Source organism: Centrocercus urophasianus, unplaced genomic scaffold (genome assembly GCF_019232065.1).
Source record: "Centrocercus urophasianus isolate 14NV4802_14NV808 unplaced genomic scaffold, USGS_Curo_1.0 seq_17, whole genome shotgun sequence".
NCBI lineage: Eukaryota > Metazoa > Chordata > Aves > Galliformes > Phasianidae > Centrocercus > Centrocercus urophasianus.
Genome location: NW_024884722.1, coordinates 29,500,422 through 29,527,716, shown reverse-complemented (window position 1 = coordinate 29,527,716; position 27,295 = coordinate 29,500,422). Strand labels below are relative to the sequence as shown.

The window sequence follows — 27,295 nt, the reverse complement described above, 5'->3', positions numbered from 1 at the left end:
TGAAATCTGACTATGCATTTAATTTCTGTACACTGACATCACTTGATGTTTTTTCCCTCAACCTGTAAAACCCACATTCCATTCTTCCAGCTGTAAAGGAAACTAAAATTCTAATCCCAAATGGGAACAACCTGGCAGACCCTTTTACTTACATCTACCCCTTTAACTTGGGAAATCAAATGTTTTAAAGAAGTGTTTACAGAATCACAGAATTGTAGGGGTTGGAAGGGACCTCCAGAGATCATCGAGTCCAACCCCCCTGCCAAAGCAGGTTCCCTACAGCAGGTCATACAGGTAGGCATCCAGGCAGGTCTTGAACATCTCCAGAGAAGGAGACTCCACCACCTCCCTGGGCAGCCTGTTCCAGTGCTCCGTCACCTCACTGTAAAGAAGTTCTTGCGCACATTTGTGCGGAACTTCCTATGCTGCAGTTTCTGGCCCTTTCCCCTTGTCCTGTCTCCACTCATCACTGAAAAGAGACTGGCCTCACCATTCTGCCCCCCACACCTTAGATATTTATAGGCCTGGATCAGGTCCCCTCTGAGTCTTCTTTTCTCAAGGCTGAACACACCCAGTTCACTCAGCCTTTCTTCAATTTACCTTAATCCAGGTACATTTCATGTCTGAGGTTCTGACCCTGGAAGCCATTCAACGCCCAAATACTCCTTTCCAAGTATCCCTCAAATGACACATTGTTTAGGAGACATCTTGAACAGCCTGAGTTGGCAAGTAAAAACAGAAAACATCCTTCAGCAGCATCCTGCACTGATAAGAAACGCAAAGGCATGTGTATTGCTGTATCAAAGAGTGGTGTTACACCAAGTTAGTATTTCTTCCCATAGTCACAGCCTTACTTAAGACAGCTTTATGAAAGACTAAAGAAAGGTCTTGATTCAAACAAATTTCAGAAACCAATCTCACTGAGATGTTAGTATTCTGCAAAGAGGTGGAAAAATCTAAAGAGGCTTGAAGGGACTGTAAATCACCTATTCAGCTGCTAATCTTAGATGAAGCAAAGCAGTTTTAAGGGGGACCAAAGCTGTTCCTGTTAGAAGGTTATAATAGGTTTTCCATATTCCATTAGATTGCCAATCTAGATCCAGGCTCCACAACAAATTTGCCACCACACTCTGTACTAGTAACAGTACTCACTGTAATTTAAGACTGGTCCAATTCCAGTATCTTTGGAAGGAAATACTGAATTCATAGGTCAAGAGCTAGATGCCAACCGCAGTACTATTGGTGGAAAGCCTGCCACTGATCTTCCAGATTAATAATGCTTAACAAACACTGATGAAATAAAAGATTTGATCCTACTCTAAAAAGGAAAAGACCTCGTGGCTGACAAGTCAAAGCTCTGTCTGCTGAGGTCACCTTGCTGTACACTGGAAGATCAGGGAATAACTAAACTACACCATGTTACTGCAACAGGGTCAATCTAGGATTGGCAGTTAATGATCTGACAGGGAAAGTCACTTTGGTCTCTATGTCTCCAGAGTTTATAGCCTCTAATGATCTACCTTGGATGGCAAAACAAAACAGAAAAAGCGTACTAATGCAGCCCAAGAAATGATGCTGTTTTCAACTGATCTAACAGGACTTCCCAGCACACTCAAAGTCACAATCATATCTACACTGGCATATTCCCAAGCAATTCATGCCAATTCCAATATCTATTTCCTTTGAGTAGTTTCACCTCACTCAGCACATTAGCAAGTAAACTTTATAACAAAATATAGCCAAAGATCAAGTTATATTACCCTCCTCCACCCGCCATCCTCTGAAGTGGTAGATAAAGACTTCCTGAAAAAAATAATATTTCAGACATGCTAAACAAATAACTGAAATCTATTAGAAAAACCTACTTTCTATTCGACAACCACTCTCATTCAAACGAATGCACCAAAATAATGTACAGAGGCAGCTACAGAGAGCATGTGCTGTTCCCACAGGGAAAGCTTTGCTCATTTCCCTAGTACTAATTTCAATAGACTCTTTCAATCCAATAGAAGCTGGAAATTTTACGTAAGCTCATTTTTTCATCAATTCTTATAAAAACATACGTGAACTCCAGTTTCATTACAGCTCACCGATTCTGTTCCAAGCAAGGAAAATATCTGAGAAAATTTACTGTGCTCTGATATCAAGAAATATTATTTATCGCATAATAGAACCGAAGACTTTACGCCTTGAGAAAACCTACATATGACAGAAAATTTGTATTAGCTAGCTATAAAAGCAAATTCCATAGGTTCCCCATTTCTCAGAGGATAAATACTGCAGTTGCTCATAACTTCTGTCCTACACCTATTACTAATCCGAAGTTTGCAAAACCAGCTCACGTTCTAAATGATACTTAATGTATTTGTCATCTGCATATCTTGAAATAGAGACGACCCATCTACCTCTTTTTCTTGTGGGAATTGAAGATAGGAAAGTAATTTGCTTCAGCCCACATAGTATGGTGAAGCTAGCAGAGAACTCACAAGTTTTCATGCTTGTACTTTAAATGCTGCACTACCACTGCTCAATGCTACTCCTCTGCCCTTTAGATAACCATCACAAACCTAACCTTTCCAACTCAATTTTACAGCTTACCTGTTGACGTTTTAAAATGGTTAGTCCATTTCTATATCTAATTTCCTCTCTGCCTGCAGTACAAGTTACTGCCTTCGGTCTAATGCTTTCATATTTTCACTAAGTTTTCAGGTGCAAGTATAAATTAATCAAATAATTCAAAGTTGTTATTAGTCTGCCTGATTTAGATTTTTTTTGTTTTGTTTTGTTCTATTCTTGAAACTCATACTATTTGAAGCAGGTTCTCTCCTACTTTACATATGGTGAAGGACCAACCCACACAAGCATGTCTTGGTTTTCAAAATGTTAAGAACTCCTTTGAGATTTGAGTGCTGAGGCAGTGCGCTGTGTTCTGATATGACTAAGACCTGCATGCTCTGGGAGAAAAAAAGGTGATAAGAGTACAACACTTGGCCAAATATATATTTCCTTAAGTTAACAGGCCCATTAATTCCCTTGACTTGAAACAGCCTTCATTGAGTTAGTCCTGTAACAAAGAATGAATTAAACTAGAACTCAATAACACTAATAGGTTTGCATTACAATTATGGGTTCACCAGTGAGGCATAAAGTATACCAAAGGAACAGAAACAGCAAGGGAGCCTGGCTTTTCCCTTGCCTCTAATCTCCTACCTTCTCAAGGCATACAACAGACAGAGGAAGAAACTATTTCTGCTTATATAGCACAATGTTGTTATACAGCCCAATATTACATTTGTATTTACACAACTACCACAATACCAATATGCTCTACTAACTTAGTGAACACAGAGCATGTACTCATGTTCAAGAAAGCTGACATCACTAACAATAATTGTGTATTATTTGGACTGCCAGTTAGATCTTCACTGAAGACAAACCCCACTTTATCTACAAAACTGATAAGGCAGCAAAAAAAAAAAACAAAACAAAACAAAAAAACTTCAAAGTAAGTGTTTTTGCCAGTCCTTGATGTTTTTAAACTGACAGTCAGATGACAACAATAAAATACTCCTTAAATTAAGGAAAATCAGCTACCAACAATGATGCAGAGCTTATCTTCAACTTAGACTTCCACAGTAAAGAAAAATAAAATCAGAGGTGATAAAATAAAACAGATAGTAAGGCATTATCTTGCCAACACTGACAATCTTAGATAACAAAGAATAATCAAGAAAATGATCAGAGAAAAGGAGCTCCAGTATTTCCACAGAAGGACGTGACTCAAAAACCAGTTCATTTAACTAAAAGACAGACTAAAAGTACTAGGAATAACTAGCTTGTTCTTTGAAATAAATTATTTAAAGACAAAGAAGTTCACTCAGAGTGAGGGACACTAACTAAAACAGAACCATCCCATTTTGTGGTTCCATTTGGATGAGTTAGATCAAGTTCACTTCCTGTTTTAGATTTCTAGATCCCAAGGCTACCATGAACAATGCTGAGGTCTGTGAAAGATAACTAAGGCAAGACATCACACGCACTTATAACACTGAGCATAGCCAGTGAAAAGTTCTGGAAAATCCATAATGTATCGAAAAATACCATCTAGCATTCCTGAAGGCTACTCTGATGAACAATACCAACATCAAATGCATTAACAAACTAATTTTTTCACTCTGCACTTCAGCCACTATCATCTTCCACAAAGGACACTAATGCTATAAATCTCCCTTGAATTAAGCATTAAAACATTCTAACAACAGATTCAATAACCAGTGTCTTCCTAAACAAAAGGATAAAGCTGACTTCGTTCAAAGAAATATGAACAGAAGCACTACAGGAGACTAGTATTCTCTAGTTCATAATAGTTTTACTGTTTATCCTTAAAACAAAAAGACTCTTGGTTTATATCAACAAGATTTTCTGATTACCAATTCAGTATTAAAAGCAAGAAAAAGCTGGTTTGCAATCTCTGATGCTGGGATTCCAAGCTGTTAGAATCTCAGGTACAATTTTCAGCCAGACACCCAAGACCATCAAGAGATGCAGAAAAAGAAATGTTGTAAATGCTACTCAAACAATTATTTATTTGCCCTGTCAAGCCACACTTTCTATTATGTTATGCTGACTAAAAAAACCAACACTGCTCTAAAGAAATATCTCAACTCCTGGTAAGCAAATTGACTAAAGTACTTTTCTTTCTACCACTCTTCAGGGCAGAGAAGCTTGCAAGCTCACAGTGTATCTGTGAATGTTTTTATGCGTGCATACCTGCCAGCTCTCCCACTGCTAGCTTTTTCAAACACATCTGACAGTTGGGTGAGAAGCTCAAATATATTGTTTGGTAACTGTATTATCTCCTCTTCTGTTTTTTAAGTGGATGCGAGAATGAACCAAGTGAAATCCAGCTATTACTCCACAGAGTCAAAACAGCTGCTTTCACAGACTCCTACTAGTACAGGAAGGGAGAGAAGTCTTTAAATTGACCTGCAAAAGCCTCTATTGCTTAATGAATGCCACGTTGACTGGAAGGTCACTGAAAATAGATTAATTTGTTGTCAACCCCAGCATGCTTCAGTTCAAACATGAAACCTGTTTTGTCCTACAAATCTGAAGACCTGAAATGAATTTACAGAAAATAAGCTTTATAAAAAGAATGTTCATATTTCCACCATATTACCTGGAAACACCTACTAGTAAATAACAACTTGAGAGCAACACAGTACCAAAAGATGCCACCAAAAATTTTTGCATATCTATGGACTGTCTAAACAAGTGACGAGGACTTTATCTCCTGTGCACTTGAAGAGCTTTTTATATCTGTTCTGTCACAAAGCTGAAGTAAGCAGTTGGCAGCAGCAGCCATCACGCACAGCAACAATATAAACAGATGGAGACAGAAGGTCTTTCAAAGTGACAAACATAAGCACCGCCACTTTCCACAGCAATCAAAAGCATATTTACTCATGAGGCAGTTATCAGAATCAATTCAATATTTTTTGACTTCCACAGCAGAATTATTAACATTTAAAAAGCTCAGAATGCTTCCCTCTGACACGTGCTCTGACAAACTGGCTGAGGATGTGTTCCCCTTACTGAGGGCTTTTCTTCTGCCTTTCTCTTGATATAATTAGGAAAATCTCACATTCTGCAAAACTAACTCTATTACCAGAAACAACAAATGATACCTTGTTTCAGATTTCCAGGACAACTGAAAAGCATTCAGATTGTTTCAATAATAAATTGAACTATTATTTTGCTCAGCTGCCCATATTTTTGTGGCAATATTTCCAGCTTAGAAAACAAGACTCTCTCATTTCAGACTCTCTATTTTTCATGGTAACCTGAATCTGACAGGCTCCTGCATGTACAATTCGAAGTTGCACTCTCTATAGTGCAATAGAGCAACAAAAAATCTTAGCATATATACACATGAACAAGATGCTAGTGGTTAAAGCTCGAGTTAGTAGTCATGAAAATAAATGAAAACATGAAAAAAAAACATTAGACCAATGGTGTCTAAGCATCTCACTAGTAGCGTTATGTATTGGAAGCTTTCAAATACTATCTAAGTCATCCACATACCTCTTCTCCAACTTAACCACATTACAGAATGCACATTTCCAACCTCCAGCACATATATACCTAACTCATGCAGCTTGCCTAGAGAATCACTGACTTCAGGTTGTTTTGTATCAAGGAGCCCATGAAACAATCTGCCAGCCTGTTTTCCAGAACTGGTATAGCTAAACACAGCTGAAGCTATTAAGAAGAATTAGTTTAGATACCTCAAACAGATAAGGGATTAATAAATCTTTGCCAGAATTCAGGAGGTCATGATCAACATAGCACAGAGTCTAGTTAGAGCACTGTAACTAGGGTGTTCTCCAGGGGTTAGTACTGGGTTTGGTCCTGTTCATCACCTTAATCAGGGACCTGGACAAAGGGACAGAGTCAACCTAGAGTAAGTTCACAGACAATACAAAGCTGTGAGGAGTAGCTCCAGTCATTCAGCAGGACCTGGACAGACTGGTGAGTTGGACAGAGAGGACCATGATGAACTTCAGTAAGAACAAGGCTAAGGTCCTGCACCTGAGGAAGAGTAATCACATGCATCAGCACAGGTTAAGGGCAGACCTGCTGGAAACAAGCTCTGAAAAAAATGATCCAAGGATGGGGTTGGCCTGGTGGACAACAGGTTGACCTTGAGCCAGTGCATCTGTGGCCAAGAAGGCCAATGGTATATTAGGGTGCATCAAGAAAAGTGCAGCCAGTAGGTTGAGGGAGGAGATCCTTCCCCTCTGCTCTGCCCTGGTGAGGCCACATATGGAACACTACATCCAAATCTGGGCTCCTCAGTTCAAAAAGGCAGAAAACTTCTGCAGAGAGTCTTTGTGGCCAGCAGAAGGCCACAAAGAAGATGTGGGGCCTGGAGAACCTCCCACACAACAAGGAAAGGCTGAGAGATCTGGGTTTCAATAGTCTGGAGAAGAGAATGCTGAGAGGGGAGCCAATCCAACGGGGGCAGAATCTTTTCAGTGGTACGCAGCAATAGAACAAGGGGTAATGGGCACGAACTGCAACACAGGAAGCTCCACAAAACCACGAGGAAGAACTTCTTTACAGTGAGAGTGACAGAGCACTGGGACAGGCTGCCCAGACAGGTGGCGGAGTCTCCTGCTTTGGAGATATTAAAGACCAGTCTGGACACCTTCCTGCTCAACCTACTGTAGGAAATCTGCTTCAGCAGAGAAAGTGGATTCAATCTCTAGAGGTCCCTTCCAACCCCTACAATTCCACATTCTAAGCAGATATGTTTAGGTATTGGTACTTCACACTGCCTATGAAACATCTTCCCATCAACTTCAGCCGCTAATTGGTTGTCAAGAGATGACTGAAGATTTCTAGTCAAGAGATCATTTTATAAGAGTGCTCATGTAGTAAAGTCAAATTAAAACACAGTCTTCTGAGATTCATCTAATTAATTTGTTGCCTCTAATGGCTTTTCACAGAGCCAGCCCTCCAGCAATGGATCTTGAAGCCAGATGACTGTGCCACACTTTTCATTTTACCCCTGTTATATCAGGTACTGGCTTTGTATAAAAAGGACACAAGTAACAAACATGATACAAAGATTTAGCTCTAAAAGTAGTGCAATTTATTCACAAATTGTGAATGAAAACTAAGCTTAGATCAGTAAAGCTTCCTTACATATTTAAACTACGGCATACCTTATGAAAATTATATAGGAGGGCTGCTCCAAAAGTAATACCTCCTATGTTACTACATTGACCTGCAGCATTGGAGGCAGATGTTGATGGTACAGCAATCGAGGTTGAATCTTTCCATCAATATTTTCTTATGTTTTGTTGCCATGTGACAGATGGCAGCAGAGGGCCAATCAGACTAGATGGCATCTGACATGGAAGTGTATGTGGAGCAAATGGGCAGGACTGAATTCCTCCATGCAGAAGAAACTGCACCTGCTGACAACCACCAATGCCTGCTGAACATTTATAGAGCCCAAACAGTGGATGTGAGCACATTGGGATGGTGGGTGGCACATTTCAACAGTGGCAACAGCAATGTGGAAGACAAGCTATGTTCCAAAACCACCGCACAGATTTTATTTTTTTTTTTTTACAAGCATGGCATACAAACCCTTGTTCATGGCTGGCAAAAATGCATAACTGACAGTGGAGACAATGATGAAAAACAAATGGTTTTTTGCTGAGAACTCGATCTATCAGTGTTATTGCGCTCCTTGAATCTGCCGTAGTTTCCATGGAAAAAGGAGGAAGCATTAATGTCAGAGAAACCTACATACGTAAAAAGGAACACACACTTAAACAGTTTCCCCCAACTTTTCTGAAGATGCTGGTACAAGATTCTCAAGTAGAGACATCTATGCACTCTACATTTTCTTTAACATGAAACTTAAAATCATCGTCAAGATAGAAAACCCAATTTGTAAAACTAGGCAATGCCTTAAGACCTACAAAATAATTATTAGATTGTTGTTTGATAGTATAGTAACATACTTAGCCACAATATGCAAGTACTGTGAGACCTCATACACATATGGCCTACTGCATACCCTATACTTTACAGGAAAATACAATGACAGCCTCAACTCTTGCAGAGTAACTGTGCCAAGTTCTGTGCTTATCTAGTCTTACTGAGACACCACACTGTTTCCACGCCCAGTGATCTTAACGGCACTAGATATAAAGTTTCAAGTTCCTTTCCAGAAGACCCCAGAATACTTTAAAAAACATAAATTTTCAACACATTACTGTATCCACAATACTGTCCATGGTTTTATGCATGTATCCCAAATGCAATTTTGCATGGCACTGTTTTATGTTCCTCATGAGAGATCCACCTGTGTATGTATTATTGCAACATTACCAGTACTGTATAGCATACCCAAGAAAAGTAAGCATTTTCTGTAATTTCTGATGTAATAAGTTAGGGATACAAAATTATTGACACATGAAATTAAATGAGAAACAAGACCTCGTTTCAACTTCAAGAAATGCTTAATTACCCCACTAGACTGCAGCCTTAATTTAATAAAACAAGTCATTTCTAGAATCACTAGAAAAGAGTTCTTAGACATACAAACAAACAATATTTGGATTTTATTGCATAATCAATTTATCTGATAAGAAAAACATGAGAAATGCTAAACACTTCATGCGTTAAGGCCAAATACTCAAAGCTTGCTGACACAACTCCACCTGCAGAGCATTTAAAAACTGCATTTCTGTTACCAGGAAGTTTCTCAGTTTAGCACACAAAAGGATTAGTTCTCAGCTCAAATTCACTGAATGAACATCGCCCAGTGAATGCGCATACTGAAAACTCAGAACAGAAGGCAATCCTGGGTCTACTTTGGATTCAAATCGGCTCAGCCAAAAGAAGGAGTGAAGTTGCTAAGTCTTGCGCAGAGTCCTCATTTCCGTTTTGTGTTCTCTTACCTGCTTTGGTGAGCCAACAAGGATGGCAACTGGGATGCTAACTAGTAGTCGCTATTCTAGCTTGAAATAACGCAGTTCATCCTAGGGACATTTTAGTTCAACTGAATAATACTGACAGAAAACACTATGCTGAACCTTACTGACCTCTTAGCTTTTTATTTTCACTTATAAAATAGCTACTAATGATGCCAGATACAGGATAGAGATCACCTTGGTCAGCTGCAGATTTTCAAATAGTTAACCACATAATATTCTGGTGTTAAAGCAGAAAGGATTGAATACGAGATGCGGAATTGATTTTATCCATCAGGCTTTAAAATTTGACACATAAGATTTGATTTTGTTTGCTTTGAAACTATTACACCTTAAAATTTGCATTTCCTCGTGGAGGCACAATATAGTGCGCTTTATTGCATGTATAGCTAGAAAGTAATCAAGTAGCACACAAAGATGTTTCAGAAGCTCAGATAAGTTACATCAGCTTGTTCATCTCCCTTGTTGCATGTTTTTAGTAAGAACCCATTATAAAGTCTGATTAATACTCTACCCAGAGAGGTATTACTGTAAAAACATAAATACACTACATATGTGTAGCTGTGTATTTCCATGTATGAAGAAAGGCACATGTATGTAAGACTAATATTTAAGAGAAAACTGAAGGTTAATGAAACTCTTGGATGTGAGGATGAAATAAAACTTACCTTAGAAACCAGCTGGTTCTTCTTAACACAGCTACTCAAAGACGAACCTCCTGATAGCACGCTGTGAAAGAGAAGATGCTGTTAACCTCTGGTTATTACAACTGCCACTTCCACACCTGACAGGCTTTTTATAAGCCTCCCTAATCAGCTCACCTTTGACTGCTCAACACCTATGATTAGGGAACACGGGATGGCGCACATCATTTTCGGCTGCCTTTTGACTCCCACCTCCGCAGATTATTTGAAACACTGAGACAGGGGGGAGCTACTTATTTTCACGAGGCGGCCGCGCAGCTCATTCAGCACACGGGACAGCAGCAGTGCCGGTGCTCCAAACACACGGGCACGGACAAAGCTCAGGGCCCCACACGCTGAGCCCGCAGCTCCGCTTACAGCGGCACGCCGCGCTGCCCGCACAGCTCCGCGCGGCGCACACGAGGGGCCTCGCTGCTATCACTACTCACAGCCACCAGGACGCAGTAACCCGCCACAGGAGTAGAGCTTCAAGGTACTGTTACTGGTGGTGGAGGCCGAGCTCGGGCCTGAAAGAAAACCGGCAGCGAGGCGGAGCCCGCGCACGCGCGCACGCGCGCACGCCTTCCTAGGCGCCCAGGGGGCGCCTTTGAAAGGAAGGGCCGCGGGGGCGCGCACCGCTCCCCCCGCGTCCCGCCGGGGGCGGGGCGGGGCGGTGGCGCGGCGCGCATGCGTAGTGCGGAGGAGCGGCGCGTTCCTGTCTCTCCGTACTCCCCCCAAGTTTCCCCCCCCCACCTCGAGGCCGTTTAAAGGCGGCGGCGGCGGCGCCCCGCGCCTATTGTGGAGCGGCGGCCGCAGCAGCACCGGCTCGCGTCGTCCCTGCGCGTCCAGCGGAAGCGCCGACGCCATGTACCGCTACCTGGGGGAGCAGCTGGCCGCCCGCCTGGCTGGCAGCGCCGTGCTGGCGGGCGCGGAGCCGGGCGGGCCGGCGGCGGCGGCGGCCGGGGGTGCGGTGGCAGCGTGGGGCGGGGGTCGCTGCCCGCGGCGGCACTACTGCGAAGCGGCCACCAAGGAGGACGACCCCAACTTCTTCAAGATGGTGGAGGGCTTCTTCGACCGCGGCGCCAGCATCGTGGAAGATAAGCTGGTAGAGGGGCTGCGCACCCGCGAGAGCATGGAGGAGCGGCGGCACCGCGTCCGCGGCATCCTGCGCATCATCAAGCCCTGCAACCACGTGCTCAGCGTCTCCTTCCCCATCAAGCGCGACAACGGCGAGTGGGAAGTGATCGAGGGCTACCGGGCGCAACACAGCCAGCACCGCACCCCTTGCAAGGGAGGTGAGAGCCGCGCCGCCCCGCGTTGCCCCGCGCGGTGCCCCGCGGAACTGCCTCGGAACGCCCCGTGCTGAGGCCGGGGGATCGGGGGAGGGGACGGTGCGCGGTGGCTGGCCCGGCCCGGGCGGCGGTTAGCGCCGGAGCTGCGGGGCCCGTTATCGAGAGCAGCGCCCCCGTCCTTGCGGCACAGCCTGCCCTGCTGACGCGTCTCCCCCCTTCATAACGTCCCGCGGCAACCCGCGGCGGTGGCTGACCGGGTTGCCCGCAGCACGCCGGCCTGCCCAGCTGCCCTTGCTGTAATTCTCTGTCAGACACCGGCGGGTGTCGCACTGCTGAACTGTCATTGCCTAAGTTATGCTTGTTTGCTGCTGCTGCTGTTCGCACAAAGCCCTTTTCGGTACTGCCTGTGTTACTGCTAGGAGCTGCAGGCGGGTAATGGAGCACAGCTCGGGAGCAAATGAAATTATAACATGCTATTTAGGATCTGACATGACGTATTGGAAGCTATCGGTGCTGCTCAGAACCAGAGGAATGTTTGTTTTCTCAGTGAAGAATTACAAAACACTCTGCACGTGAACAAACAATGAATCTGGCTATCAGTTACCCTCTGTTCCACATCAGCATCTCTATAAATCTTCAGCAGAATTCCCTGATTTTCAGCAGCGTCCCTTAAGCCTGTCTGCTGCGAGCCTGGAGCCAACACTGGAGCATGTGTGGAAAGTTACAGCTGCGCCCTGCGGGCTGTGGTCCATGGCTGCTTCCTCAGGCCAGTAGGCTCCTGGATTTACTGCTTGATGCTATGGACGACTGTGCTTCTTGCAGTCTCAGATAAGATCCAAAAGATGCAAGAAGTAAATGATGTGGCTCTTAAGACACAATTCTCGTGCACTGAAAATTTCAAGGCTGTTAAAAATCACAGCTAAGGAAAATAGCTAGCCCTCAGGGTTTGTCTTTATTCTTCTTGTGCCATTCTACACCGTGGGTTAAGGAAGGACTTGCCAATGATGTTTTCTTTGTCCTCTATTCAATGCAGTGTGATTGCAAATGGATTTTACCTTCCAGTGCTGTGTAGGGATTTGCTTATTATCAGATGACAGACCTGGATTTATAGTTTATTTAAACAGGACATGAGATACATTACGTGTAGATAGGCTGCTTGAAACCTGCTGTTAAAGAGGTGTGCAAACCAGAAACATTTCTGAAACTGCCAGGAAAAGGGGTGGCAAAGTTATTTCTGCATCCGTCTGGAGTGCACCAACCATGTGAGCTTTTGTCTAAAAGTGATTTTTAAACTAGAATCTTGGTAGATTCCACAGGAGGGGAAAAAAATACACAAAGCCCAGTGCACTGTAACTCAAACTCCCTAGTACGAAATGGAAGAGCTTGCTGCAGTGAGTGTCCCACGCACTGAGTCCAGAGTACAGCCTAAGTGATTTGAAGCAGCAAGGGACATAAGGTCACCTTTTAAAAGAAGGGGGTGAGCTGGCAGCTGGAAGGCTTTCAGAGCATTAGGAGTTGCACAGTTCCTAACATCACAGATGCAGGCTTGTGAAGTTTGGCTTTGCACTTAGTGTGAAGTAGCTTGATCAATTGTTCCCCATACCAAATGTTATGTTTTTAAGGACCTATGATTTGTACTGAGCCTTTAGTTAACTGCTAGGTAATCACTAGCAAATCAGTACGCTTTGTCATGTCTGTCACTCTTTGAAGAAGCACTATACTTCTCATCTTCCTTGCATTCCTGGAGCTTTAGATATTGTACAGTTGTACAGTTGTAGTTGGATTTAGGTTTGCATCTTCAGGGACATCTACAGAAAAAGTACATGGTATGCATTTTAATAAGCTTTGAAGAATATTAAATACCACTGTTTGCAGTTTAGGTGATGGAAGAAGTAAGTATGGGTGCAGGAAATAAATGATTTTAGTATTTTCAAGGTTGTTGTCTAGTTTTACTCCTTATTTCTGGACACACATCCATACTAAAATTCTTCATGAATGACTGTATGGCTTCTGCGTACTTTCTTGTTTATGTTCATTCACAGATTTAACCAGGAACTAACCAAGAAAAACTGTAAATCAAATACTTTTTTAAAATTATTTTTTAAACACTATAGACCTGGAGAGAGCTCATTACTGGGGAAACAGAAACTGAATTATTTGTAATAATTCTACATTTTAAGCAGCGCCTTACCATTTCTACTGAACACCTGTGTTTATAGCTTAGCACTGTAGCAATTAGAATCTTTTTTCTTCAGTTACTGATGTCATCTTCAACTTTTTTTGTCTGCACTTCTTTCACCCCTTGGTGAAACCTCAATCCCTGGTAGTCCAGCCCTGATCTGGAAAGTGCCAACCTCCTTAAAGCAAAGTTGACCTTTATAAAGCAGATTTAAAACTCAGTGCATGCAGGTGATACCTGCCAGTAGAAACTACTGGTCATCCATACCTCCTTTTGTAGTCATTTCTGTTGTCTGCAATTAGGCAGAACTCAGCAGAGCAAATGTCATAAGAGGCTTGCCTTGAAAGTCAGGGTCCCAAGCAGGCAATTGGCCTGGTGCAGAGATGGAACGGCAGAGCACATGGGTTGGGCTGGATGATGGCAAATTCAAGATCAGCCCTAAGTTTTTCTGTAGACAAACTTCTATACCTCAGTGGAAACTTGGCTGTCATGTTCCTGAACAAGCATGACACTCTTAAAGGCCTACTTCTAACATCCTAATACACATTTAATATTATAGGAAAATATTTAATAGCTTACTTATCTCACTCTCCCATCAAGTGGGTCTAGAAACACAAGCCAACTTGATTGCGTCAGACACTGTCACTGCACAGAACTGCATGTAACCCTTTTCTGGGTCAAGAGAAGCAATTTTAGGAAATCTGTGTTTGTAACTTCAGTATTTGTTTTTCACATCACAGAGAGAGAGAAAATAGAAATAACTTTCTGCATCTTGCAACACTTAATTTGTAGATAAAAGAATTCTTGACTCTGAGAACTACAAACCTTTGCAACTCAGGAAGGTAGCAGGTTTTTTTTTTGACACACTTCTCTCCTGTGCTTCGGAATCTTTCCAAAACGGTCACAAATTTAAGCGATTGATCTCACAATACTCAAATCTAGGGTTTAAACACTCCATTTTCTGCAAGTGAGATGTTAGCTGGACTAGAAACTGATTGAGTACCTCCACATGCCATTGAGAACATATTACAGAACACAGAATTGTAAGGGTTGGAAGGGACCACTGGAGATCAGAGTCCAACTCCCTTGCTAAAGTGGGTTCCCTACAGTGGGTTATGCAGGAAAGCATCCAGGCAGGTCTTGAGTATCTCCAAAGAAGGAGACTCCACAGGCTGTCTTGGCAGAAGCTTTTCCTCATGTTCACGTGGAGCTTCCTTTCTTCCACTTTGTACCCACTGCCTCTTGACCTGTTACTGGGCCCACCAGAATGAGCCTGGCCCCATCCACTTGCCCCCAGTCCTTCAGATATTTGTGGACATGAGCAGTTTTCTTGCATGGAGGAACTCGAGTTGCTTTTGATCAAAACAAGACGGGACTAATGCTCATGGTAGCTGGATCCATGCAGTGGGTCACATTATTCTTTCCCTTGCTTATGTAGTAGTTTGCATGCTAGTGGCCGGAATTAACAGGAAACCACAGCTGCTCTTATTCATTGCACTGACAGCTGGCTGAAGAACTAAAACAAACCAAATAGAGTACAGGAAACGAAATGGCTGAATACAAATGACTCCATTGAAAAGTATCCACTCAGTTACTATTTAAAATAATGAATCTTTGTAAATACTTTTATCAGGTTCTGTGGAAGGTATGCAACTGGTTAAGCTACTTTTTCATGTGTCTGCTGACAACTGTCTTCCTTCATAGGTTAACATGAAGGACTATTTCACAGATTAGTGAAAATAACCATTGTGCAAATACAAGTAAGCTTATTGAGTTCCTACCTGCTCAGTAGTATGGAACTGATTCCATGTTTGCTAGGCAGCACTTACTGTGGGGATACAGCTATAAAATGGTTTTAAAACTTTTTAAAGCCTTTTCATGTTACCTGACTCCACAGTGGACCTGTTATCAATGAAACCAAATAAATCTGAGTTGGGAAACAGCCTACCTTTTGTTTGTGCTCACCCAACTTGCCTCAAGTCTTATCTGCTTCCTCAGTTCAGAGAAATTTTTAAATCTTCAGTTCCAGGGTAGATTCTGACTTCCACTTATATAGGGGTTTCAAAAAATTTGTCATATGTTACATTAAAATTCTGTTTATGATCTGTTTTAGAATACAAATCTATTTCACTTGCTCAGTTGACTTGGAGTCAGATGATCTGATGATTTTTTGTATGGTACTGCTTTGGCTGGTTCATGGAAGGAGATTTTTTCAGTATTTCAGAACTATCTTATTTTCTGTTTTTGGCAGCTTTCCTTCTGCCTATCAGCATTTTTCCTTCTTACTTGTCCCAAGTTCATGTTAATGAGCTTCATACTGCATAAGGTGACATCTATTTGTCTTACCTTTGCTGCAGTTTTTTCATTGCAGCAATCTATGGCTAAAGCTAATCTCAGCATCCAATCACCAAACAGCTGCAGTTGTGCACATATTCTTGTTTGAACTATATGCATAGATGCTGGTAGCCTTGTTTGCAACAGACCAGTACCAGTGGTGGCTTGGCTGCCATGACAAGGTTTACTCCCTTAAGTGGGAAAAATAAGGTATAGTAATGTAAGGCACCTTTACTTCAGTTTTACTTCAACTGTGTTGATCTGGGGTTGCTTTGATATTTTGCTTGAAAGTTCTGAGGCCGTATCTTTGTCCCAGTTGGTCATAGAGGATAAGATATGGAAATGTTTGAGAGTCCTATAAAAGTTAGAAGAATAAACAGACCATCAGCAACCTGAAACAGACCATGGAAAACAGGTCTAATTTTGAAGTAATCTGAAAGTTAAACAAAAAAAGGGTAATTAGCCTAACCCTGGTAACACTTGCAGTGTTAGAGCTAAAGCTTATACAAGTGCCTTATTTTCATGGGTTTCTGTTTTCTTATTGTAGGATAACAAACTTTTAAATTAGACTAGTAATGGATACATAGATAAATTGAAGAACAAAATAAAAAAACAAAAAACAGCAGGATAAGGAATGTGCAGCCTATGCTTTTGCTGTCCTTTTCTAAACTAGTTGCTTTTTTCAGTGGACCATTAGCATTGTTTTTTTTTGCCACTGATACTCCAGTAACAGGCTATGCCTCCTTCTGGTTTTTAATCTTTCTAGTCTCTGCTTTCTCACGCAGTCATCTCCCACAGTTTGTGTAGTAGCCAGCTTTGTCCTTGATTTAAATAGTTGTTTTCCCTTGCTACTGTTGGCTCCTTGTCTATTTATAGAGAAAGCTCTCAGCTCTGGGCTTGCTAGATAAACACGTGGGGGAGTGAGGAAGGGAAACCTCTCCCCTGAGTTTCCTTCATGTTCTCTGTGTCATCCAGGCAGGTATTCTATGCATCTGATTTGCATGAATTGCGTCAGCTCCGCCTCATTAGGATCTAAATTCTTAGGCACAGCATAGAGTTTACCTGCTTCATGCCAGCACTGGCTTACTGTTTTGCAGATCCGATGGCATCTGAACTGCCATGGTCAGCCTGTTATTTCCGCCCTCTGCACACACCCATGCTGATGGTATTAATGTCTGCATGGAAGCAGTATCACTGCCTCTCCCATGTCAGTTCTTACCTACCACTATATTGTCCTTAGTGCAGCTGGATGGACAACCTCATCCTTTAGGTAGTGCTGAGGTAGCTCTGTAGGTAAGATCCAACCTTCTAGCAGTATTCTATGTGTATTCTTTCAGGTAGGATGTGCCTGCCCAGTGTTAGACAACATCTGCTGTATCCACCTTTAAAAATGCAATATCTTACTAGTACTCCCAGAGGCTTGTTGTAATGCAACATTCTTGGCTTTTCTCTGCACAAAATGAAATAAACTTACATGCACGTATGTTTATACGCATTTCAAGTAATAGAACAGCTTGTTAATAGTACACAGGGAGCTGTATACTGACGAGTTCTGCCTGGTTGAGTACCTTAATGCTCACTGAAGAAATGCTTCTGAGCAGATCAGAATGGTGGGAAGCATCTCCCCTGCCCCAAGTTGTAGCCGGTTAATGCTGTACGTGAAAAACCAAATATTCTTCCCTTGGCAGTTAGTGAATTGAATTTAGGGATGAGTAATTCTTGCAACTGATTGTTGAACAGTATTCTTATTTTCCAGCACTGAATTACTCATCCTGCTTTGTTAGAGACTCGTCTGGAATTTCTTAGTCTTCCATAATTACTAATTTGTCACTGTACTGTTTACCACACTTTTCATATGGTTAAATAAGGTTGAGTAATTTCTTTATAGGGAAGGCTAAAAGGATTGCTGATATTTGGACTTAGAAAAATGTACTTCTTTTGAAAGAGCTTAAGGATTGCCTGGAAGATCTGTTTCTACTGTGTAGAAATATGTATATCCTTATAGCTAATGTGCAGAGTTTGAAATAAGTACATTCCATAATCTCATTTATTTACTTCCCAAACTTCTTCTAAATGAAAATGATATACATAATCTAGAGATGTAGAACTAAGGCATTGCAATAAATACTGGAGTTGCTTTACGGATTCCTTGGAATAGTTTTAACAGCATGGGCATTCTTACTGAATCTCTAGATATGGTGTCAGCCTCTGGGTGGGGTCAGATGAGCTGTTAACTCACACAGCCACTGCAGAAACCAGTGTTGCTGAATGGGAGAAGAATACAGCCGGAGTGAGTCCTAAAAAAGTTTCATATGAGATTGTAAGGCTTGTTCAGCTGCATGCTGTATAGATAGTACAGGATGGCTCTGTCCTGAAATGCCTACTGTGATGAGCAAGCATTTTGCAGACAGAGGCGAGCAGAGCAAACGCACCATCTGAACAGGAGTACTGACCTGTAAAATACCCACTTAAATTTCAAAGCTCAAATGATAATCACAACCAGAAGAGAACACTGAAGTGAGCACAGGACAAAAGCCTCAGTTAGGCAAGAATAATTTCGACTGAGGTACGAATCTGTTCCGTGTTGTGGTGAAGCTGAGAGACTTAGCTCAGTGCAGGAGGAGCAGCTCTCTGAGTGTTTTGCTTGGTTGCTATGGCAATGCTTTAGTTTTGAGACTTGGCTTGGAGTGCTTCATTCTCATTAGTGGTAAGAGAGTATGTTGGCACTATCATTTGTCATCGCTGATCAGGAAACAATGTCAGCAACTTAAGTGTGCGGCACATTTAAACAGATCCTTAGGCATGATAGAAGAGCAGTAATCATCTTCCAATAGTTGATGATTCTGTACATTAATAAGGCAGCATAACACATGCTGAGCGTGATGAACAGGCTGGAATCTATACAACATAAAATCTAGGAGGGTGTGGAGCCTCTTCTGAAACAAAAAGATCTTTGTTGCATGTCTGTTGGTACAGACCTATTGATTAAAATGGTAACTGACTTCTATAATCACAGCATCCAAAATGCAGTCAGGCTGATAATTACTGCTTTGACATTTGTTTCAGAAAGTACCATACTTTGAGAACTTTGCTACCTCTTTTTGGCAAAGTGAAGGTGAATGCGTAACATCTAAGAATCTAACTTTATATCATATGCAAAATTTACTGTGACCAAAGTAAGCTTTGGGCTCAGTGCAGGGGGTAATCAGGGGGAGTGCGTCTCCACAATAAAGGTCAGAGAATGGAAGCTTTAAAAGCGAAGACAATGCAAAGCCTGACCTTTCTGCTGACCAGTAATGAAACAACACTGAAATGAAAATATTTCCTCATATGGAATGTCTCACACATAGAAAAACAAACTCAGGCTTAGCACGCTGTTTAACTTCTTGGGGTGGGGCAAGGAAGGAGAATTCTTAACTAGAACAAGAATCTGTATGTTTTTGCAACGAAAAGTATTTTCCATGGCAGTGACTCATACTGTAACTGGAGGCTTTCTTCAAATTATGTTGTCTGGCTAGCTTGCTGTGAGTGCCCTGAGTTTCCAGAGACTTACTGCGTGGAACATACTAGGGTCCAAAAACCAGTAAGGCTGTGTAGTGGTTACTTTCACTGCTCATGTATTTAGAATCTTAAAAAGCAAACAAACAAAAAACCACCACAAAAAACCCACAATTCTTTATCCTTATATATAGTCCATTTTTAGAATCCAACTGTTGAATGCATAGCAGCACTGCCAAAAGAGCCATACAAATGAATGGCAATGCTTCCTCCTGCCAAATTAGGAAGCTGTTAAACTAAATTCCACTCACATCTAAATAGAACAGAAATTAAGTCTTTTATCTTTGTGCATTCCCTTGCAGTTGGAATGTACAGCATTCTCAGATGCCTAGTTCTCATCAGTCCTACCAGCTTACCACAGAAAACATCCCTGGTGAGAGGTAGGCCTGCTGCAGAAGAATGACAGCTCCTGAAAATTAATACCCAGCCAAGGCATGAAGCAGAACAGACTGTTGGCACATCCTTGATGCTATCCACCCATGCCACAGAGGGCAGGAACTTCCTGTCAGGGAACCTGAAATCCACACTGTGAGCTATACCTGACATCAAAATAAAACATTTTAGCAGATGAAGTAGAAGAAAGCGCTTAGTGACGTTGGTTCAAGTCAGATTTCCCTAATCTCTCATTTACAACAGTAAGCCATGCAACAAGCCATTTCAATTACAACTATTTAAGGCTCAACTCTGCTCAAAATATAAAGTTGTCCAGAAGAGGATGATTTCAGTCTCAATTCTAAAAGCTGCCCCTATTCTGATGTTCATATACAGGTGACAAGTAGGTGTTTCAGATGAAAGCACATTCATACTTTATTAGCCTCAGGGCTTTTTCTCTAGTACACTTTGTATAAAAGTTTAATGTTTGTTACAATAAAATTTATAGCAACCTGTGACTGTACTGCTACTAAACCGGAGCTTCTGCACAAGTCTTCAAACTGCTCTTTGTTCACCTGTTCATACTGCATCCTCCATATGGAGTGTGAGGGAGCTAATCTCTCCTTTTGTACTTTGGTTCCCTGTTAAAACTGTACAAAACAGCTATCCTGAACTATTTAACTGCCCTACTGATTCTATATATTACTAAAGGACACATTGGGTGCCTGCAGGAATAGTACTGGCATCATTCTGGCAGAACAGTTTTGTGTACATAACCTGGTGAAGTCTGAGTAACTATGTGGACTGAATCAATACACAGTGTCCTGGTTCTGGTGGGGCTGGAGGGACAGAGTTCACTCCTGCTCAGCAGGGTTTGGGGCTTCAGTCTTTACTGGCTCCAGCAGTACCCTGGAGGAAGCATTCCCCAGAGCATACCTGCAGGGCCAGGACCACCAAGCAGGACAGTCAGTGACACTGTGGGGTTTGCTCTTGCACAAGGCTCCACAAAAGCTTAACTGCTCCTCCAAGAGATCTGAGTAAGACCTGCTACAAAAGCAGATATGTTTTATCCTCAGCTGTTGTGGTGGACTTTAATAGATCCTGTATTTCAAAGATCTCTTCCTTTGAGAGAGGTTCCTGAACCTCAGCAGTAACACCTTCACATCTGCCTAAGTCAAAAACTAGTTAATTTGCCTTTGGAGGCCACCCTTCCCCCATATACACACTAAATTTAAATTCTGTTCTGTGGAGGACTGGGCTTTTCTTTTCCCAATTGAACAGGCATAAGAAAGCAGAGGTTGGCCCTCAGTTTTGAACAGCACTCTGTTCCTCTGAAACCAGGATGGTTTCCAGATCATTCAGGTCTGGCTTTCACAGTGGCACAGTGCTTTAGTCTGGATAATGTATGCTGGCCTTTTTCACTCTTAAGGACCTGAACATGGTCTTCTCTTTACATAATAAGGAATTAGTGATGCCTTGTCCTAGCATCTAAAGGACACTCTGTGCCCGTACAATCCACCGTGAAACTTGGCACAACCTACAGCCAAGGATTTGGGAAGCTGAGGGAGGAGAGAATAAATCCTCCAGAGTTCTGTTGTCTAGTTAGTGATGCAGGAGAAACTTGGATAGAAGCTCATACATCGCTAGAGGTGTTGTTTTGTTGTTTTTTTGTTTTTTTTTTTTTTTTTTGCTGTCCCATGACATTGGGCATTGTGCTGGTCCTAAATTTCATCTTTAGGCTTCTGCATGTATACATCCTATCATTTTGGCTAGAGAATATTTTCCACTATGCAACTACCACAATTTTAACATCAAATTCAATCTACTGGGGAGCTACAGCCCATTTTTAGAAGATGAGCAAGAGTCAGGCAGTTGACGGGTCTCCCTGCCATTGTGTAATCATTTCCTTCTAAGCTCTGAACAACTTTGAAGGCTGTGATCTCTTATTTTTTTGCACCCTCACTGCTGTCAACCCACAGCAATTTGTTTGAACTTGCACTGAGACCATTTGTCAGCGCACGCTGCTGGATGACTAAGAGCAGGAAATACAAGTGAGGGCAGCCTTTCACAAACGGTGGGGTGGGTGGCCTAGTCACACACGAGCTGGCTGGGATAGTTATTCCATCAAGATGTTTTGAACAGATTTGAATTAGAGGAGTGGCATGCAGCTCTCTGTTACTTGGCAGCACCTAGTAGTCAGAGCTGATGCTACGTATGGTTTTGTTGGACTACAGCCAACACATGGCAACTTAGCAGGAGCTTGCATTACTCTAGCAAGATCTTGATTTTAACATGTACTAGTAAGTTACATTCAGCTACACAGTTGATCTTGTATAAACAATAAAGTGCAAAGCTAAAGATCTTACAGAATGCTGGTGAGCCTTATCAGCCTTCTCAAGAACTTTACTCTAGGTCATTGATCAGCATGCTTTGTCTTCCTTTGGAGCTTGATTGCTTCTGTTAAACTACTTAAAGAATTGCTGAAGTCTTGAATTCTAGGTAAAAAATGGACAAATAAGTAGGAGAATGGAGGATCGAAGACTGAAAGCAGTTAAGTTAATAAATACAGGCCTGGGGTTAACATTCTCAATTTGTGCCTGTGAAGTTGTTCAGTGAATTCTCTTTTTTCCTCCTGTTTTCTGCAGGTATTCGTTACAGCTTGGATGTTAGTGTGGATGAAGTGAAAGCCTTAGCATCTCTAATGACATACAAATGTGCTGTGGTTGGTAAGTGATGATTTTTCAAGCAAAGATAGAATCTTTAATTGCCATCAGCACTGAAAGGCATCTGAAGGATTAAGTTTTAGACACTAATCTGATTAAAATGTTTAGCAAGTTAGGAAACAAAAATATAGGGACCAAAACAAATTGCATAGATTCCCTCTGCTGTTACTGCTGACACCTAAGCCTGAATAAAGCTGCATTTTCATTTACTAAGTCCAAATTCTGGTACTTTCTTCCCTGTAAAAGTGTTTCTTCAATGTGTATCAAGCTCTTATTAGTAGGCTGCTAATTCTAGGGGAACAGGTAGAGGCTGTAAAGGATTCACACACAGAAGCTGTGGAGATGGAGGAGTGATAAACTTTTTTTTTTATTTACAGCTTACAATGAATTACAATTCATGTGCGACTGCTAAAGCGTAGGGCAGGTTGGAGAGAATCTGTGCATTATCTGATTGTAAACAATATCTCATTGAGCATAGAGGTGCACCACTTTAGACTCCTAAATTTGAGATAAAACAGTAAAATATAAGCTGTAGCACCTCGTGGAAATAAGTTAAGCACGAAACCTTGCAACATAGAAAATTCAAAACCACTAATTTTGGAATTTGAAAGATAAATTTCAAGCTGCCCTTGAAAGATTTCCTATTTTTAATAGGACCCAGATTAGATCATAGCTTACACATGAGAAGACCTAAACATGGCAAAAACTCAATTCTCATCAGAAAAAAAACCAAACAAACATATTTGCTCACACATTATTGATGTGCTCTGCCTTTACTGTCAAAAAAATAAAATTATTTTCCTTCGCATTCCTGTAGATGTGCCATTTGGTGGAGCAAAGGCTGGTGTGAAGATCAATCCCAAGAACTACACAGTAAGCTTAATCATAGATGAAAAAGAGTTAACTGCAGTACTGAAGCCTGCCAGCTTCAGTACTTCAGCTCTTACTGGCTCTAAGGGTATTACTGACCACTTGAGACTTCCTGCCACTTCTGCCTCTGTAGAGGCTGAGCTTAGCTTGTGCTTGCAATAGGTTCAAAACAGATCTGTATTTCCAAGGTTGAACTTAGTTGTTACTTTTTTCTCAAAGTCAGAAGAAGAAAACAAGTAATTTGGAACCTGATTAGTAAAAATACCAACTTCTAAAAAAAATAAAGGCTCACATTTAATTGTTTCTAGAAAAGTTAGTGTTTCTCTTCATATTGACAAATAGTGTTATGCTTCATTAAACCTTTTAATGTATTGTTCCAGTGTAAATGATAACAAACCTGGCTTATAAAAAGCTTATTGCAGGCTTGCCTTCTTTCCCTAATTAAAGTAACTTGCATAGAAAAGATTCCTAAAGTAGATAGCAGGTATTCTAAGCTCAGAAGTCTTAAGCATTTGTGCAAAGTAATTAAACTGCATTGATTACGTAACGTAACTGCCAGGCTGGCTCTTGCTGTCACTAGGTATAAATCTCTCACATAAGATATCAGATTTGTGTGACAGAAATCTCTGCACAGGTGGTTCTTCCTGTGCTGCACTCCTAACTTATCAAGGATCAGAATGTACAGAAAGCAAGTCAAACATTTCCTTGTACTGCCTGAATATCAAGGGTATGTTAGGAAAAGGCATATAAACTGTATAGGCAGCACATTAATCATCCTTCTAAAAAACAAAAAAGGAAGTGTCTTGGGCATAGGCTTTAGCAAGTAGTTATGAACACTAATGATTTCTTGTAATGTTTATTACATTTTCTCTATAGGACAATGAATTGGAAAAGATCACAAGAAGATTTACCATGGAGCTGGCGAAAAAAGGTTTCATTGGTATGTTGCCAATGTAAATCTAAATCCATGCAAAGATTTAGGAATCTGATTTGTTGTTCATTAGGAGGAACCACTAAACAATATGCTTAAATTGTATTTGAGATCTGTAAATAATTTTGACATAATAGTTCCAGCAAAATGCTGCCAAGAATTGAGTCATTGCATTTTAATTGTACAAGGAACTGTATTTAACTTTTCTTTGTGAGCTGTATTCTGCTCTAAAAAGCCACAAGAGCTGAGCTCACAGGATCCAAAATGACTCACATTTCTCTTAGAAACATCATAAAAGTTGTGACCAAACCTGTTGCAATGCTAATTTCTAGTATCAAGCTGTTTCACTGTAACTGTCATCTCAGTTGAGGCTTCTGGCATACATCTGAGGAAATAGAGGAAGGAAGTGGAATGTCCACACCAGAGAAAGTTGGTGACTTCACCCATGACAACCACAGGCTGCAGGGGAAACACAGGCAAGAAATATAGGTGCCTGCTGTAATCTGTGGTTGTTGCTATATAGTTTTTACAAGCCTCTTCCAAATACGTGCGAAACAACTTTGTAGAGACTCAGTTGGATTTAAGATCTTGCTGAGTGAGACATCTTAAATAGGTTGTGTAAATGCTAAATTTAGTTACCTAGAAAAAACAGAACTTGCTTCTATTGCAGCAGATGTGTGAAAGTACTCTCAAAAGCCTAAGAAAGATGTAATGTCTCTTGAAAAACAAAAATCAAATGTGTGTACTACAGTGCAATGGCTAGGAGTGGCCCATCTTCGATTTTTTAAATAAAACTTTTCAACTCAATCAGATGCAAAAAGAAAATTCTAATGCAAAAATAACAGCATGGTACATAGAAATCATACCTGAATGTTGCCGTTCTTGTTACAATGATGATCATAAAAGAAGTAAAACTACACTTTTGATGGGTTATTTTACTCTGAGTTGTGACAAGACTGATCTTTATTTTACTGAGCATCTTGTGTGAAGGGTTGATGGTTTTGATAGTATTGTACAAATGCATGATACAACGCTTAAAACTGAACTGAATCCAGAAGAATCAGTTCCTTGAATAATGAACAGAGGATTAAGCAGGAATACAGCTCCCCTCTGCCAAGCCCTGTTCAATTCCCGGGGGAATAATGTTTGAAGGTAGCAATTAAGGTGTGATCCTTAAAAGCTGTTTTCACTGTTGCCAACAGGTCCTGGAGTTGATGTGCCTGCTCCTGATATGAGCACAGGAGAGAGGGAGATGTCTTGGATTGCTGACACTTACGCCAGTACAATAGGACACTATGTAAGTTTTGAGCAGAGGCTTTGAAGTATCAAAACTTTCTTAGTCTTTGCAGAAATATTTACATCTAGAAATTTATTACCATTATGCTTAACCGTATAATTGCATTTGATTATGTGGATCTAAATGTATTTTCAAACACTGTTACAACTTAATTGATACAAGGTTTTTAGGGTACAGTTGAAGAAAAACTTTAAAGGCTAACACTTTAAATGTTTGGCTTCAATTAAGCTTGTTTGTAACTGTGACTGTTCAGAAAAAATAATGTGCTGTTTTTAAAGATATCATTCTGATTTTTTTTTTTTTCCATTTCTACTGTTTGCTCCTACTTTTTCATCAGTGCTATAATTACAAACTTAAATTTGCTAATTAATGGTTTAGTAATAGTGGATATAGTCTTAGAAGTACTGAAATATTTCACTTTCAGACTACTGAACTTACAAGTGTATTAAATAAAAGTTTTGATTTTGAGCACTCCAGACCATATGAGTTCTCATTAATTAGTACAACACTAAAATGAAAACCCACATTATTTGACCTTCATCTTTATGTCGCCTTATTTGTGCCTGTTTTGATTCTATCAAAAGTATTACTGTTGACTAGGCAACCTTTAATATTGTATAATTTTGGCAAATACAGCAAAAAAATCTGGATAAGTTATTTAAAACTGCTGTTATACTATCCAATCTTTCTTGCTTGTCTTTCAGACATTTTCTGCTCTCTCAGATAATCAGACTTTCCTAAGGAGTCTTGCCATAGCTTCATACTATGTTGTAAATATGCTGAGCAACTGCATGTTTGCCTAACCAAGTGACTTTTGAATTGTAAAGATGCTTTCTTTTCACTTTTTTGCAGTTATTTCAAGCAGTTTTTCAGTACAGCAGGGTATATGTTCCCATTAGCAAGGCATTAGAGCTCCCTGACACACATTTCTCTCTGGTATATCTGTACAAGACAAGCCTGCCTTTCCTGAGGGAGTAGGCCCGTCAGAATGCTAGCCCTGTTGTGTTGTGTCCTTTAACAGCAAGAGGAGGGGATGGCATGCTTTATTCTAGATCTGAAACACAATACAAGTTACCTTACGGGAGAAAAAAAACCAACACCTTGAGGAGGAGGCCTTAGCTTGCTTGTTAGTCAAGTTAAATAGCATGTGTACAGAGCTTTGAGGTCTGAAACATTACTTGCTTTTTTGCTACTCACATGTAGCAAATAAAACTTTAAATAAAGTTTTAGAACTGATGAAAAGCTGAAAGATACCAGAAAGACTTAAAAGGTGCAAAGTGGCAGATTGCTTGCAGTTACAATTTAACATTCCAACATCTAAGGAAACTGTCTAGGCATTCTGTTTTAACATTTAACTCATTGCACTGAAATGCATATTCCACTGTAATGCAACAGCACTGCTCTATTAAAACTGACATGGAAGGCTTTCAGCACACAGTCAGTTTTGTTAATAGTCAGTTCATACACTATTTTGTACAGAAGTGTTTTAAATAATGTGGAATATTATACATTGAGCAAGGAAAAGAATCTTATTCTTTCCA

The 27,295-nt window shown here is 40.9% G+C and overlaps 2 protein-coding genes across 3 annotated transcripts in view; one reads left to right on the top strand and one right to left on the bottom strand.

Annotated features, from left to right (window-relative positions):
* Nucleotides 1–10,586, bottom strand: part of SHLD2 (shieldin complex subunit 2) — a 36,666-nt gene extending 26,080 nt beyond the window's left edge. For both annotated transcript variants that reach the window (XM_042818076.1, XM_042818074.1), the window contains exons 1-2: nucleotides 10,337–10,586; nucleotides 10,184–10,244 (exon numbers count right to left, since the gene is read on the bottom strand). The gene's annotated coding sequence lies outside the window, so the exon portion shown is untranslated. The remainder of the gene's footprint in view (nucleotides 1–10,183; nucleotides 10,245–10,336) is intronic.
* A 298-nt stretch (nucleotides 10,587–10,884) lies between these two features.
* GLUD1 (glutamate dehydrogenase 1) overlaps nucleotides 10,885–27,295 on the top strand; it is a 30,421-nt gene continuing 14,010 nt past the window's right edge. Inside the window, exons 1-5 of the mRNA XM_042817745.1 lie at nucleotides 10,885–11,493; nucleotides 22,579–22,659; nucleotides 23,474–23,529; nucleotides 24,403–24,466; nucleotides 25,660–25,754. Of these exons, the coding sequence (XP_042673679.1) occupies nucleotides 11,064–11,493; nucleotides 22,579–22,659; nucleotides 23,474–23,529; nucleotides 24,403–24,466; nucleotides 25,660–25,754 (726 nt within the window). The 5' untranslated portion in view covers nucleotides 10,885–11,063. The remainder of the gene's footprint in view (nucleotides 11,494–22,578; nucleotides 22,660–23,473; nucleotides 23,530–24,402; nucleotides 24,467–25,659; nucleotides 25,755–27,295) is intronic.